The sequence below is a fragment of the Salmo trutta genome, chromosome 1 (genome assembly GCF_901001165.1).
Source record: "Salmo trutta chromosome 1, fSalTru1.1, whole genome shotgun sequence".
Lineage (NCBI taxonomy): Eukaryota > Metazoa > Chordata > Actinopteri > Salmoniformes > Salmonidae > Salmo > Salmo trutta.
The window spans coordinates 30,765,013-30,780,558 of NC_042957.1; the positions used below are offsets into that span (position 1 = coordinate 30,765,013).

Sequence of the window (15,546 nt, forward strand, 5' to 3'; positions counted from 1 at the left end):
TCTGGCGCTGCTTCATTCAACTAATTCAGAACACTGTTTATTGCATGGTTATTCCACTAGATTTCTTTACATTTCCCAGCCTTTATTCTGTGGTGTTTGACTGTGTTGACCATCTAACTGTGTTAAAGTCATTAATTGGCAAACAGCCCCCAGTCATCACCAATAGACAGCCACTGATGCAGAGAGTGGGTTGAGCCTATATGAACTCCTGTGCTATCTAGCATTGACTGTTAGTGGAATTGATTTAAGTCCAAACTCAACATGCTTTTACTATACTTTTGTGTTAGTATTTTCCTACTTAGACAAGTTATGGAGGAATAGACCGTATTTTGAAAGGTTATGGGCTGATATACAATCCCAAACTTCTGTTGTTGTCTAAATGCTACTTCTCTTTTTAGTCATGGAGGCTTTACTACGAAGAATTGGTCAGTCAGGTGTGTGTTTTTATTTGTTGATACAAATATGTACACACACACACACACACACACACACACACACACACACACACACACACACAGTTGGGGTCACGTTGGAGGAGGCAGGGTGCAGAGATCAGGAAGGATCTGGGGCCTTGAGAGAGTAAATTATGTCGTGCTGTAATTACTTTGTGAACCTCCTATTGATTTCGTTCAGTTTTTCAGAAAAGGTTTTGTAATGAACACTGGCAAACTGAACTGTCCCCAGCACCTGTGATGAATGCTTTGGAAAGCCCACGTGTTCTATTGTTCTCCAAAGAAATTGAGATTGTTTTAAAGGGAAAATATCGATTACACGCGCCTATCCCCAGTCGGAGCACATCTCTACATGCTGAACAGGTTTAGCAGGAACGATATGCGTAGAGGAGCCATTACCCTGCACACTGTCTCTCTCTCTCTCTCTCTCTCTCTCTCTCTCTCCCTCTCTCTCTCTCTCTCTCTCCCTCTCTCTCTCTTTCCATGACATATGGCACCATCGTGTGGACATTTAACAGAATGACTGTTTTTCACTCTCCTCTTAAGTCAATTACCATGTAAGAATATACATATTGATATCTCACATAATTAACACAGATGATAACACCCATATAGTTCATGGGTCGTTGATGAAGGATTTTTCAATTCATGTTTTTTTTTCTTCAGGTTGACCTACACAGTATCTAATCATCCAGCTTAAACAAACACATGAACATCACAATGAACTGGACTGACATTAGTGCCGATAATCCGGAGGGTACTGGAGAAGCAAATGAGGTTGATGAATGAGAGGTGTTCCTCTCATTCATACACTGAGTGTACAAAACATTAAGAACATGTTCCCCCCCCCCCCCGATTTGCCCTCAGAACAGCCTCAATTCTTTGGGGCATGGACTCTACAAAGTGTCGAAAGCGTTCCACAGGGATGCTGGTCCATGTTGACTCCAATGCTTCCCACAGTTGTGTCAAGTTGACTGGATGTTCTTTGAGTGGTGGACCATTCCTGATATACACAGAAACTGTTGAGCGTGAAAAACCCAGCAGCTTTGCAGTTCTGGACACAAACCGTTGCACCTGGCACCTACTACCATACCCCGTTCAAAGGCACTTAAATCTTATGTCTCGCCCATTCACCCTATGAATGGCACTCATACACAATCCATGTCTTAATTGTCTCAAGGCTTAAAAATCCTTATTTAACCTGTCTCCTCCCCTTCATCTACACTGATTTGAAGTGGATTTAACAGGTGACATCAATAAGGGATCATAGCTTTCAACTGGAATCACCTGTTCAGTCTGTCATGGAACAAGCAGGTGTTCATAATGTTTTGTACACTGAGTGTACAGTGTATCTTTGTTTAAAGTGTTGGACAGTCAAGCAGTGCCTGTGACTACTGATGAGTGAGCCTTCCAAATGAATCGTAATTGGCAGAGCAGCCTCTGCGTCTCTCTAGATGTTCTGCCAATTAGGGCCTCGTTCCTAACGACCTATGCTCATTTTCAGCTGTCTCCCTCCTAATTTCCCCTGCCATCCCCCTGCCACCCCCCTCTATAACCTTTCAACTTCAGAGAAATCTCATTCTGCCACACCCTCCTGCACCACAGGTCATTCCTTTAGCTTCCTTATTTATTCCCCCTTTCCCTTCCTTCTCTCCTCACTCTTTTTCTTCTCCGTTTTCTTCACTGGGTGTTTAAGATTTAGTGAGGCCGGTCCAGGCTTGCTTCGTGGAGATAAGAGGAGAAGGTCACGACCAGAGTCTTTTTTTTTCTTCCCTGGTCGTGAGTGACAGACGTGTGTTGAGTGACAATAGCAACGTTTCCTTTTCTCTGATATTAAAAGAAAGGGACTTCGTCATTGCTCCTTTGGGTCAAGAGTGACTTTTGTATTATGCTACAGTAAGTCTGGCATATACAAACGTCTTTGTTCAGTATTACAAACAATTGGTTTGTGTTGGTTTAGTGTTGGTGTACTATTGTCGTGGTTGCATAGTAGTTCAATGTTTTGTAATAGATCTAGCTAATCTATTCCCTGTGGTTTAGAATCTTTTTCAGAGAGATGGGAAGGGGTTCATTTCATTGGATAGTTTTCATATAAGTCATTGGCATTAATTGCAGCGCCTGCTTTTCAGTTTTTGGACGGCTTCCTGGTTTGTAATTTCAGCCTTAAAAAGGACTGGTGTTTAGAGCAATGGGGGTACATTGAGTGCTAATGAGCCATAAGCTCCGAATCCCATTGGAATGGATTAAAAGTACTGATGGTAATTGAATTCTGAAGTATGACTAATGTCCCTTTGTCCCCAAAGTAAAGAGAACGCCTGTGAAAATCAATATAAAGAGAGAAATGCATTTGTTTTGGAACTAGTTAGCTTAACCTATTGTGGATGTCTTGAATGTACACTGAACAAAAATAAAAATGCAACATGTAAAGTCTTCGTTTCATGAGATGAATTCCAGAAAGTTTTCATACGCACAAAAAGCTTATTTCTCTCAAATGTTGTGCACAAATTTATTTACATCCCTGTTAGTGAGCTTTTCTCCTTTGCCAAGATAATCCATCCACCTGACAGGTGCGGCATATCAAGAAGCTGATTAAACAGCCTGATCATTACACAGGTGCACCTTGTGCTGGGGGACAATAAAAGGCCACTAATAAAATGTGCAGTTTTGTCACACAACATAATTCCACAGATGTCTCAAGTATTGAGGGAGCGTGCAATTGGCATACTGACTACAGGAATGTCCACCAGAGCTGTTGCCAGAAGCCGCCTCCAACATTGTTTTAGAGAATTTGTCAGTACGCCCAAGCGGCCTCACAGTTGCAGACCACGTGTATGGCGTCATGTGGGCAAACCGTTTGCTAATGTCAACGTTGTGAACATAGTGCCTTCAGCATGTCGCAAGGATCTGTACACAATTCCTGGAAGATGAAAATGTCCCAGTTTTTCCATGGCCTGCATACTCACCAGATATGTCACCCATCAAGCACGTTTGGGATGCTCCGAATCGACGTGTGCGACAGCGTGTCCCAGTTCCTGACAATATCCAGCGACTTCGAACAGCGATTGAAGAGGAGTGGGGCAACATTCCACAGGCCACAATCAACAGCATGATCAACTCTATACGAAGGAGATGTCACGCTGCATGAGGCAAATGGTGGTCACCAGATACTGACTGGTTTTCTGATCCACCCCCCTACTTAAAAAAATATATAATTAAGGTATCTGTGGCTAACAGATACAAATCCATAGATTAGGGCCAAATTCATTTCAATCAATTGGCTGATTTCCTTTCATGAACTGTAACTCAGTCAAATATTTGAAATTGTTGCATGATACGTTTATATTTTTGTTCAGTGTAGTTGATGGTTGCTGTTGGTGCTATAGTCAACCAGGTTTAGTTGTCAGCTAGACATCCTCTCAGTCCGTCAAATATAATAAGAAAGGTGTCTTTTTCTCACACCCAGTGAGCCTGTATGTCTGAATCTCTCTTCCTCTTGTTAGTTGCAATGACTTGATTTTCTTCCAAAATCAGGTGACCAGTAGAGTAGAACTCAAAGCAATAGAAGTTAACGAAGTGGATATTGGAATCTCGTAATTGCTTTGCACAGAAACAATCAAGGTTGAAGCCAAAACGTAAATGCTGTGGCAAGATTTGTATACTTCTTTTGTTTTCACGTTGTTTTTCTTGAATGGTCATGCCATGTTGTGAAGGGAAGTTGTGAATTGATATTTGATGATTACATTACAAACACTAGTTGCTGGGAAGATCGACACTTACGGGCAAGACACAATTCATTGATCTAATACAAATAATGAATATGTGGTTCCCTTATTGAAATAAACTTAAAGAAGATACTGCATCTTTAAAATGGTGGTCCGTGACATTGCTTGTTTTCCAGGTAGCAAGCAGCTTGTTCTTTAGTTTCCTGCAATTTGTTTTGCAGCTCTGTATATCCATTATGCTGATCAAGACATTACTTTTCATATGTAAACACTGTAGCCTAAATCTAATGATGAGTCCATAACACCAACAGTCAGTCTTAAGATGGTCTGACTGTCCAAGTGAATGAGACAGTATTTAATGCATGACATTAATGATTACACCCGAAATTCCAAAATTCAACCAGAACAAAAATATTAACTATTAACATGTTTGTAATGAAAATCATTTTCTTGCACACTATCTTCAATTACACTGGAACATAAAACTGCATGAAGCTCAATTTGAAGGAATGCATGTAAAAAAAAAAATGAAATTCAACATTAAGGAAGTTAATTCATAGAGATAAAATGTTGATGTTTTGTACTTTTTTTCTGCTTTTGTTGATCCGACTGATTCCCACTTTGCATTCACCAATATTTCTTTATCCTGCTGTCTCTGATTTGCATACCAGGAGGAGCTACTATTCTTACTCATATTACCTGTAAGTAAACAGACAAACAACAACAACAAAACAGAAACAAACAAACCCAAAAATACAATGAGTGCACTTGTCCTTGGTTAGTTATGTAGTGTTTTAAAGATGCAGTATCCTTTTTTCAAGTGAAAACGCATATCGCTCAGATCCAATTCCCATTGCCATTGACCAGCTCGAACATGCTTTCGAAACGCTCTCCAAACCAAAGTCGTCATGACCCAAAAGCGGTGTTATTTGAAAAAAGAATGCTGCACTTTGTGTCCTGTGTTCAATCTGAGTGCATGTGGTTGTATGTCAATAACTCATGTATTTCATTCATCTTCTTCATCTCCTGGACCTCCTTTGTCCATTGAAAGGATATATGGGGTAATCTGTGTGCCTCTACATGTGCACACTGCTTGTGTTGTATGTCTTCTATATCTCATAAGCACTTTCTAATTGGTTGATTTGATTGTTGGTGGCAGAGGGTTTCCTCTTTGGGTTGGTGTTGGTTCTTCTCCTGCTGTACAGTAGACAGTAGACAGCCATCTCCACACTGCGGTGCTTTCCACAAGGGCTGCAACGAGAGAGAGAAAAACTCCCCGATCTGTTGTCCTGACAAGACGGCATCAGTCTGCCGATGCGCTCACATGATCTACCATTCGACATGCTTGCCATATTACCCTCACCTCTGTGAGAGTGTGTTTAAGCTACACGGGCCTTGCATTTACCTTCCAACTCCTCTCATTTTTGTATTTTTCACAATCATTTTTCATTTCACGCCAAGAAGTGACACCCAACCTCAAGTGAATTCAGGTGAATGAGCCTTTTCAGCATTTCAGAGATGATTCCCCCCGACACAGGATACATTTGTTTCAGTTTTTATTAATGATTTTTTTTCTTGCCATGAAAATGAAAGATACTGTATCAGTTTCGCAGTGAACATCTTATGCTGGCTTCGGATAGTTCCTTCAAGCGATTTTAGGACACCAAATTTGTTAGCGCTGGGGGACATTTTGACAATTATATCCTGTTAAGTTTGGAATAATTGAAAAACAGAAAGTTACCAATAATTACCTCAAATGTTAAATCAGTTTTTCCCGACGGGAAAGTGAGGTATCCTACAGTTTGCCTCTATCAAAGGTAATTAAAAGGCTCAAAATGGAAGCTGGATAATCTTCTCATGACTCTTGATATAATTGACCCCATGCTGTGCTTGCCTATTTTCGATCCACTTCCAATTTATGATGGGCAGAAATTAGTATATTCTGTCTGTAATTGTCATTTTACTAGAACAGTATGAAATTATAGTATTTGGTCTCTTTCTCCTGCTGTCCCATCTGTCTCTTCTCTAGCACAGAGAGTCCTCCCTTCAATTTCACTAGAGTGGCTCCTTAAAACCCCATCTCAGTGCTTTCATCTAACTGCAATCTGAAAACTCCAATCAGCGGACAATTTATACTGCAACACCTTTCTTCAGGGTGCTTGCAAAGTGGAATAAGGAACTAGGAATAGAACAGAGTGGGTCTGTGTTTTCATCACAGTGCTCCTTTTTACAATTCAAATGTAGTGAAACTCGTAATTGCCCTTGAAATGGAAACCTCCCAGTCTTGTAGGCGTTCAATCGGCTTTTCTCAGTCAGGGGCCAATGAGTAAGTCCGTACACAATCGATTTGGCATATCAACCGATTTGGCATATTAATCTTGCTAATATACTGTATTAACCCAATCAACTCCTGTCCAGGTGAAATGATCAATAGATCATCAACCAATCAGGGAGTCCCCATTTCTCAGAATGTGTATGTCAGAGCCCAGACTGGGGATGACATGCAGCAACCTCTCACCTTAGCATGAAGCATCTACCTGTCCCCCTCGAAGCAGAAGTTACTCCTGCATGATTTTGATTCCTTTTGGATTTCCCCCTATATGTTTCCTACAGTGTACTGAATGATACTTGACCCTAATAATAGAGTATTTGTGAGGTTTGCACCTATTATTGGATGAAAAATACTTTTTTTAAGGCCGTATGTGAAAGCCAAACCAATGGTCTGTTGTCATGGAGATGAGCTTTTCTCTTTCATCTCTTTCCCTTTAGTCTTTCCTGTTGTGTATGAATAATCGATGGCAATGTGTTTTTGTGGTATTTTAACCTGCTCGTCCGATCCTTCAGGAAACTGGCCAAGAAGCGCAAAGACGCCATCGGGAACACTCGGCAGGAGATGACCCATATGGTGAACGCCATGGACCGCAGTTATGCTGATCAGAGCACGCTCCACGCTGAGGATCCCATGGCCGTCACCTTTATGGACTCCCACAACTTCAGCAACAGATGTAAGCATAATGGTCCTAAGACAGTTCCCTGGGGAACACCACCCTCCACAGAAACATGATACATGTGAGAAAGGCTCCTGACAGTTAGATAATCTAATGCCTTACAATGGGAAAGACCCTAACACCAAGAAGGGTCCATGAGACGGGCTCTGAAGAGAGGTGTTAAGTTGCCCTTTAACCTTACATATTTTTACTTTAAAATACATAATAGGAAAATCCCAAGATATGAATGAATGCCTTTAATGATTTGAACTGTTGGCACAGGATATTTTGGTAGAATGTCTTCTAATCTTATGCTCTGTTCATCTTGCCCCTGGAATTGTATAATTCAGTTGTGTGATGCAGCTTATTCAAGCCTTCCGGAATGTATTTCATACACTTTTTTCCCTACAGTGCCTAATGATCCACTTGTGCCAACGGCAGTGTTAGGTGAGGCCCTGGTGCTATATCATCTGCCTTGCCATGGCTTGTTGTGTTCCTCATGCATGTCGTTGTCACAGTCCTGTAGCCGTCCATTGTAAACCTGTAGCCGTCCATTGTAAACCTGTAGCCGTCCATTGATTGTCTCTGTGTTGAGTCTGGTTAGTCACGTACAACTCACTCTAGCCCTGACAATATACAGTACCACAGTCAGAATGACTAGCCTCCACATTCACTTATCCAGTAAGGGGAATAAAATAGGAATTGTTTCCAGATTTTGGATTTCCCCTGGCTGCCAGTGTAAAACAGACTTGGCCTTCAGCCATGGTAGAGTGGAGACATGGCAGTCTTCCAGTGAACCGATGAACAATCCTTCAGCGTTTAGGACCCACCTATGAGCCGTTAGAGTGGAGCTAAAGGTCCAAACCACATTCAGAGACTCACACTCACTCCCGTATGCATTACAACTGTCTGCAAGCTCCAAATCCTGCTCAGGGTGTTGGTTTGGAGATGAGGAGGGAAAACCGATTCAAACCCAAGTGAAGATACACGGTGGCTACATTCACCTGAGTCCTTACCCGAAAATCAACGTCCTGCATGACATGACACTTTTATAGAATGAAACCAGTCATCCTGTCACTGCGTGTAAGTCGTCCAGGCTTTGTGAGCGGGTGCCATTTTAAATCACCCTCAGCCCCTCTGGGACTTGTCTCTGTCTGTGCAGAGTAAAAAAAAAACACATCTGACTGTTTCTATGTAATGGAGTTCAGCGTTCACTCGTGACATCAGGATGGAGAGTGTTAGACACTCGACACGAGCAGTGTAGTCCACACTGACAGAACAAGCAAGCCACCGAGGAGGGTCTTTACGGCTCACTGAAAACCTAAGTTTGATGGGGAATTAAAATGCCCCCTCAGGCCACAGTATTTGCTGTGAAAATGTGTTATTTTAGCTCTGTGTTCTCGCTGGGCTTGGTAATAGGAAGTGAAGGGTGCAGTTCAATCCATGACTCAGTCTAGTATGTTACGGCCAAATTAAGTAGTACAAATTTGCAAATGAGTAGAAATGTCAGCTTAGATAGTCTCTACACTAGAGTGCAGCAGTTCTCTCGCCAGCTTAGTGTCACTTCTCTTAGATCCCGCCCACTGCATTAGTGTGTCTGTCAGTCTCCCCATAGCTTTCTAGAAAGCTATGTGCAGATGTGTAAGAAAGTCAGTGTTCTGTACGTGTGGTAAAATAGGTCCTTGGGTCATTTGTCAGTCAACTGTGAATCCCTCGTCATTGTTAGGTGATCACCTCCATCACCCTCATCTTCCAGTATTGTGCTTGAAGTCATGTCACTTCATCATATATATGTATTATGTATGTACTACAACCCCTGTGTGCTTACTGTTGATCTAGCTAAAAGCTCATGTTGTTTTCTTTTCTTGCTGCCCTAATTGTAAAGTGCCAATTACCGGTAAGTGTGTGTGGAAATTCTAAAGTGTCCCAAAGTGGTTCATGAAAAGAAATTGATTACCAGATCGCAAATATTGGATCTCAGTGCTGTTGTGTAGTTGATTGAGCCATTAAATGTGTGCGCAGAGTGTGGGTGTCAGTAACAGTAGCCGACTTCCCCTCCACTGACAGTAAATTGTGCGGGGTTCTTAAAACTGTAACTTAGCATTCCCCTTAACCTGATATAGAGGCTGGCAGTAGCTCAGGGGCTAGCCAAGCAGAAAAGATATAGAGCTCACGGCTCAGTAGGTAATGTGATTGCCAGCAGGTCAGTCTGGGCTTTAGAGGGGTGAAAATCCTGGCTACAGATAACCTAGGACTCAACAGCCAGCCCCCCCCCCCCCCCCCCCCCCCACTCAGGGTTCTTAAAACATACACACAACCACACTCACACACGCCGACACACACATATCTCCATAGGCGAAATGGCTATGTTTCTCAGTGGTTGACATGGCTCAGATAAGACATTAAAGGGTGCATATGGTTCCTGTCAGTCCTGTGAGCCCAGTGTCTCTCCCCTGAGAGGCTCCTGCCCTCACACTGTCGTAACTGAGAGCCCCCTGCGTTTACCTGTCTGTCTGCTGGGAAAGACAGGCACCACTCCTCAGCTTTATCAAGGCCTGTCTTGCCCACTCACCAAGCTGACGCAACATGTCAGTTACTGCCAGGTGCCTTGTGACTTGCTCCTCCTCAGAGCTTAGCTGCTTTGTGAAGGCAGGAGCCATGTTCTTTTTTTTTGCAAGAAAAACGTAGTTTTGTAAACGTAATTCTGCGAGAGAAGAACACCCAGTCTGGTTATAATAGGGTATTTTTTTAATCATTTTTTTAACGACGGATTTCAGCGCCCCAAAAATAGCACGCAATTACATGAGACAATGTGCGATTGATGTGAAGAGCACTGTGGAGTTTAGTTGAACTTGTGAGTGATGGTGATGATGATCCTTCACAAGCCTGTGTAATCCTCACCGGCATGTGATTTCCTTGGACAGATGAGAACCACACTGCGGCTGCTGCTGCAGAGTCCAGTCGGCTGCTGGACGTGCCTCGGTACCACTGTGAGGGGACAGAGTCGCCCTACCAGACCGGTCAGCTGCACCCAGCCATCAGGGTGGCTGACCTGCTCCAACACATCAACCTGATGAAGACCTCCGACAGCTACGGCTTCAAGGAGGAATATGAGGTCAGACCCCAAAGACTCTGGTCTACAGTACATCCGTAACACAGGCCCACAGACTCTAATCAACAGTACACTCATAACAATAAAAAAAAAGCTTTATTTAAACCAGGTAGGCTAGTTGAGAACAAGTACTCATTTACAATTGCGACCTGGCCAAGATAAAGCAAAGCAGTTCGACACATACAACAACACAGAGTTACACATGGAATAAACAAACATACAGTCAATAATACAGTAGAAAAAGTCTATATACAGTGTGTGCAAATGAGGTAAGATAAGGGAGGTAAGGCAATAAATAGGCCATGGTGGCATAACTCAGATAACACAGGCCTAAGACTCTGGTCTATATGTTTAACATAGCATATTTACGATGGCCCTAAAGGGGCAAGTAGCTTTTAAAATGAAGCGACAGCTCACACGCGTATTAGCTAAGTGTATGAGGTCGTCAGCCCTCTAGACCGTCTTACTGATAGTCTCACTATTCAAACAGTCAACCCACCTTCAAGTTCATTCAAATACAATCTGCTTCAAATCAAGCATTTAACTCCATTTTTGGGAGGTTCTTCAAAGAGAAAATATCCCAACAGGGCAGAACAAGCAAAATACCCACTAAATGTCACATCCTGTTGAGGTTCTGTGTTGCTCACTGTGTTGACTTGATGGGCAACCACAGCCCTGCAGAGAAAGAGTTTCCTGTCAGCGAGGAGTTTGCCAGTCAGGGAGAGGTTTGCACTGCTGCAGGGGTTTAGAGGCAAAGTAAAGTTGTCTTGTGTGAGTATGGCTCAGTTCCGATAGTCATCTCCCCATAGATTATTTCACAATTATGCTGTTGTTCATTCTACTGAATTTATGTATATGCAACTCTAGGAAGTTTAAATGTGATGCCCAGTTCCTGTTGTAATATTGTAATAATGATCTCTGTGGTGAAGACCAAACTTTTAGGTTTTAAGCATCAAACCACATGCTGCAATGCCTCTTCAATGGACAGTTGAAGTAATTTCATTTTTTAAATTGGCCACATCAGGAAATGTGGTTACCTTGTATCTCTATTGTTCTCTGAGATGCACCAGGCCAGACATTGAAGCTTTGAAGTGATGGTCCTTGACATACAGTACAATCGAAAGTCCATAGAAAACTGCCCTTTGATTATATTGCGGTGCCTTAACCACAGTCTAGTCTAGACAGTAGTGTTGTACACTCTTGCGAAATGTGTTTTCTTATCAGCCTCACTCACTCGGTTTCATTCTGTTTCGTATGCAGAGTTTCTTTGAAGGCCAGTCCGCTTCCTGGGACGTGGCAAAGAAAGACACTAACAGAACCAAGAACCGCTATGGAAACATCATTGCATGTAAGTCTTGTATTTAACTTCTAATAAAGTTGCTAGATGTTGATGCCTCCTTTTGCCTTGCGTGTTTTTAGGAATGAGCTCATTCAAATATGGCCAACCGCAACATCGGTTATCATGTGCCTAGCTGTCTTTTAATCCCAAGAAATATAGAAGAATCCTTTTGATTTGACTTCCTGTTAATGAAATGCAACTAGTCAGCCTACTAACCCATGTTGTATGGCAGACGATCATTCTAGAGTGATCCTGCAACCAATGGAAGACGATCCTTCCTCTGACTACATCAACGCCAACTACATTGACGTAAGTGGCGCAGCCTCCTCCATTGGCGAACGTGTGCGACACAACCGTCCTTCTCTCGTATGTGAGGCCTTCTATGCATGTCTTTGTCAACAATATGAATACAGCTTTTATTTCCCTCCTTCAGTCAAAGTGCTTGTACTCACTGACATTGTTGTGCTTTCTTTCACTCTTGCCTATGATTTGGGCTGTAGATATGGCTGTACAGGGATGTAAGTATCACTGTAGGGGACCTCACCACACCTCATGTTTCCCACTCTCCCTCCTCCCTTGTTCACCTCTGGTTACCTCTAATAACATCTGCATGGCAGCTGTACGAGATGTTAGACCTCCTTTCGTCTCCCCCCTTTTTGATTTGATCCTACCATGCTGTTGTTCATCCGCTTCTCTCATTTCACATGTCCTCATGCCCGACGTGTACATCCCTGATCCGTGTGCTACTGTTCTCGATAGGAATATTTACAAGATGGTGGCCACCATTTGTTTTCCTTTGTTGCCTCCCCGCCTGTGCCTGTACCCAGCCAGATCCGATCTGATGGGGATCATTTAGGGTGTTAAACCCGCTGACTCTATGAAGCAACTTGCTAATAAGTAGCCAACTACAATAATGTATTATTCCTATGAAGTAATCGCTAATGTGAAATTCTTGGCAATAAAACACACCAGAGTTGAGCTTTACAGAGAATAAACGTCCGTTTAATTGACAGATACTCAAAGCACAAGTAGGATACGTGCTCTTATTGAAAGTGTATTTCAGTAAATGAATTAATGCACGAGAAGAGCTCTGTGCATATTAGTGACTCTCCATTGACTCTCATGAAGATATATCACATGCACACCAAGCTGGGGTCGAGGCACGGTATGCTGTGTAGCAGTCTGCTGTTGTTGCAACACCAAAATAAAAGTCTTAACCGAATGATCTTAACATATTGTGTTTGTTGCACTTTTCAGGGGTACCAGAGGCCAAGTCACTACATTGCAACCCAAGGTAAGACAAAGTTCTGCCTTAACCTCTAAAGAAGGTTTGATGATCATATTGTATTTTCAGCATTGAGCAATTGATCTCATAAAGAGTTATCAGATTGTATTGTATGTAGTTCAGAGATCGATTGATAGATTGATATGTGTTGTCCTCTCCAGGGCCTGTCCATGAGACAGTCTATGATTTCTGGAGGATGGTCTGGCAAGAGCAATCTGCCTGTATCGTCATGGTCACCAACCTAGTGGAAGTTGGACGGGTAGGTCATAATATCATATTGCTGTCAGACCCCAAACCACAGGAGGCCAATGTAGGCGTCGGATCAGTCTTCAGATATTGATCTGGCATACTGTATATCTGGGCACCTATTGTGTTCATGTATGTGTAGCATTTAAAGACATCTTTTGTTTCAAATGAATGAAACGCTTATGTTCTTGTAGGTGAAGTGTTACAAGTACTGGCCCGATGATGCTGAGGTCTATGGTGATTTCAAAGTGACATTTGTGGAGGTGGAGCCCCTTGCTGAATATGTGGTCAGAACGTTCACCTTGGAGAGGGTGAGTCAGTCCTTTATCCACCCCTCACTTCCATATTCAACAGTTTGGTCAGTAACAGCTAAAGGGGCAATCTGGGATTCACCGCTTTGTTATTGCTTGAATCCAAGATTGCCCCTTAAAATCAACACAAGTTGCAAATGTGGAAGTCAGACTGAACCCAGACCAGTTGTCACCTAATAACCCGTATGTTCTCTGTCATCAGAGAGGCTTTAACGAGCTGCGGGAGGTGAAACAGTTTCATTTCACCGGCTGGCCTGACCACGGAGTGCCCTACCACGCCACAGGCCTCCTCTCCTTCATCCGCCGAGTCAAAATGTCCAACCCCCCCAGCGCTGGGCCCATTGTGGTGCACTGCAGGTAAGCCCCTAACGCGACACTTCCTCTACGCCAGACCGCCTGAGAAAACAGGTGCATCCGATTTACTTTTCTTTGATCTCTCATGCGACACTGTCATATGACTACGAAATGAGGGCACCTGAACTAACTAGCACGCTTCAATGTCAGCCACTGCTAAGCTAGCTAAGATATCGCCGTGGCCCCTTGGCAGGATGTGGTTGTTGTGGATTTTGATGCACACACTTGTAAATGTAATCTTGTGCACAAGATATCATATTGTTGTGTGTATTGCACAACGGCTGGATATGTAGGCTGTTGTAGAACGGTGCTACGCAGCCCCGTGCTCACCTCCCTGTCCTCTCGCTGCCCTCTCACCTTGGTCAGCGCCGGAGCCGGACGCACAGGCTGCTACATCGTCATCGACATCATGCTGGACATGGCGGAGAGGGAGGGCGTGGTGGACATCTACAACTGCGTGAAGGCCCTGCGCTCCAGACGCATCAACATGGTACAGACTGAGGTGACTACTAGATCCACCCCCACCGCCACACACCTCACCAATTAACATTAACACCATTCGCCATTGCTGTCCGTCTGTTCATTTCATGCTACTGTATGCATGGACTGTCTGGAGACGCAGTGCCTTCCCTTTGCTGAGTGTGTGTCTGTGGTCCGGCCACAGGAGCAGTACATCTTCATCCATGACGCCATCCTGGAGGCCTGTCTGTGTGGCGAGACGGCCATCCCCGCCTGCGAGTACAAAGCAGCTCACTACGACATGATCAGGATAGACTCACAGAGCAACTCCTCACACCTCAAAGACGAATTCCAGGTACTGGAAGCCTTTCTGGAGCCCTTTCATATTTATGGTGGCACGATCCGTGTTTCAATCCTCAGTCTGTTATAGCCTGACGTTAGCCATGTGTCGTACAACACTAAAAGACAACAATAAAAATATGGAAATGGATCATTGGTGCATCTCAAATTCCCTTCGAGTGCACTACTTGGAATAGGGTGTCGTTTGAGATGCGTCCAATGTCTTCTAACAAACGATGTTCCCTGTCATTTTTGGGGTTTCATGTTATTTGTGTTGTTTGCAGACCCTGAACTCGGTGACCCCTCAGCCGCAGCCAGAGGACTGCAGCATCGCCCTGCTGCCCAGGAACCACGAGAAGAACCGCTTCATGGACATGCTGCCTCCAGACCGCTGTCTGCCCTTCCTGATCACCATCGACGGGGAGAGCAGCAACTACATCAACGCTGCCCTCATGGATGTAAGTGTCCTCTCCCCTCATGCACACGTAAACACACACACACAGTATACACATGCACGTACGCACGCAAACACATATGCAAGCACGCACAAATACACAGACACGCACACATACACACTCCCTCGGGCTTTACTAAGTGCACTGGACGTTATCTGAATGTGTAGTAGAGACAGAAAGCTAGAGACAAATCCAGGTGTATACTTCTGTTTTGTGTACTCTTTTGGAAAATGTAGAAGGACTGATATTCATTGTATTTTTTTAACGTGTGCTCAACAGTTTCTGTTCTTTTTGGGCAATCCTTCAATTCTTTTCTCATAGTGCAAGTAGTGATGTCGATGAAAATAGCAAATAAAAATTTGCTCAAATTAATTGCATTTTTTGGGAGAACGTTTTGGTGATCTATCTTTTCAACAATGTAATTTGTTGACATTATTCTTCAAGATGGCTATTGATGTGGTCCTAAATTACACTTGAGCTTTTAA

General features: G+C 43.3%; 1 protein-coding gene across 12 annotated transcripts in view; it reads left to right on the forward strand.

Annotated features, from left to right (window-relative positions):
* ptprk (protein tyrosine phosphatase receptor type K) overlaps nucleotides 1-15,546 on the forward strand; it is a 148,697-nt gene that overhangs the window by 129,125 nt on the left and 4,026 nt on the right. Inside the window, exons 15-30 of one of the 12 annotated variants that reach the window (XM_029752914.1) lie at nucleotides 399-434; nucleotides 4,846-4,875; nucleotides 7,019-7,179; nucleotides 7,573-7,608; nucleotides 9,047-9,058; nucleotides 10,086-10,276; nucleotides 11,534-11,621; nucleotides 11,845-11,978; nucleotides 12,113-12,130; nucleotides 12,870-12,906; nucleotides 13,059-13,156; nucleotides 13,338-13,454; nucleotides 13,657-13,811; nucleotides 14,175-14,310; nucleotides 14,473-14,622; nucleotides 14,891-15,064. In XM_029752914.1, the coding sequence (XP_029608774.1) occupies nucleotides 399-434; nucleotides 4,846-4,875; nucleotides 7,019-7,179; nucleotides 7,573-7,608; nucleotides 9,047-9,058; nucleotides 10,086-10,276; nucleotides 11,534-11,621; nucleotides 11,845-11,978; nucleotides 12,113-12,130; nucleotides 12,870-12,906; nucleotides 13,059-13,156; nucleotides 13,338-13,454; nucleotides 13,657-13,811; nucleotides 14,175-14,310; nucleotides 14,473-14,622; nucleotides 14,891-15,064 (1,573 nt within the window). The remainder of the gene's footprint in view (nucleotides 1-398; nucleotides 435-4,845; nucleotides 4,876-7,018; nucleotides 7,180-7,572; nucleotides 7,609-9,046; nucleotides 9,059-10,085; nucleotides 10,277-11,533; nucleotides 11,622-11,844; nucleotides 11,979-12,112; nucleotides 12,131-12,869; nucleotides 12,907-13,058; nucleotides 13,157-13,337; nucleotides 13,455-13,656; nucleotides 13,812-14,174; nucleotides 14,311-14,472; nucleotides 14,623-14,890; nucleotides 15,065-15,546) is intronic. The other 11 variants (XM_029752948.1, XM_029752923.1, XM_029752930.1 and 8 more) reach the window with 11 other exon arrangements.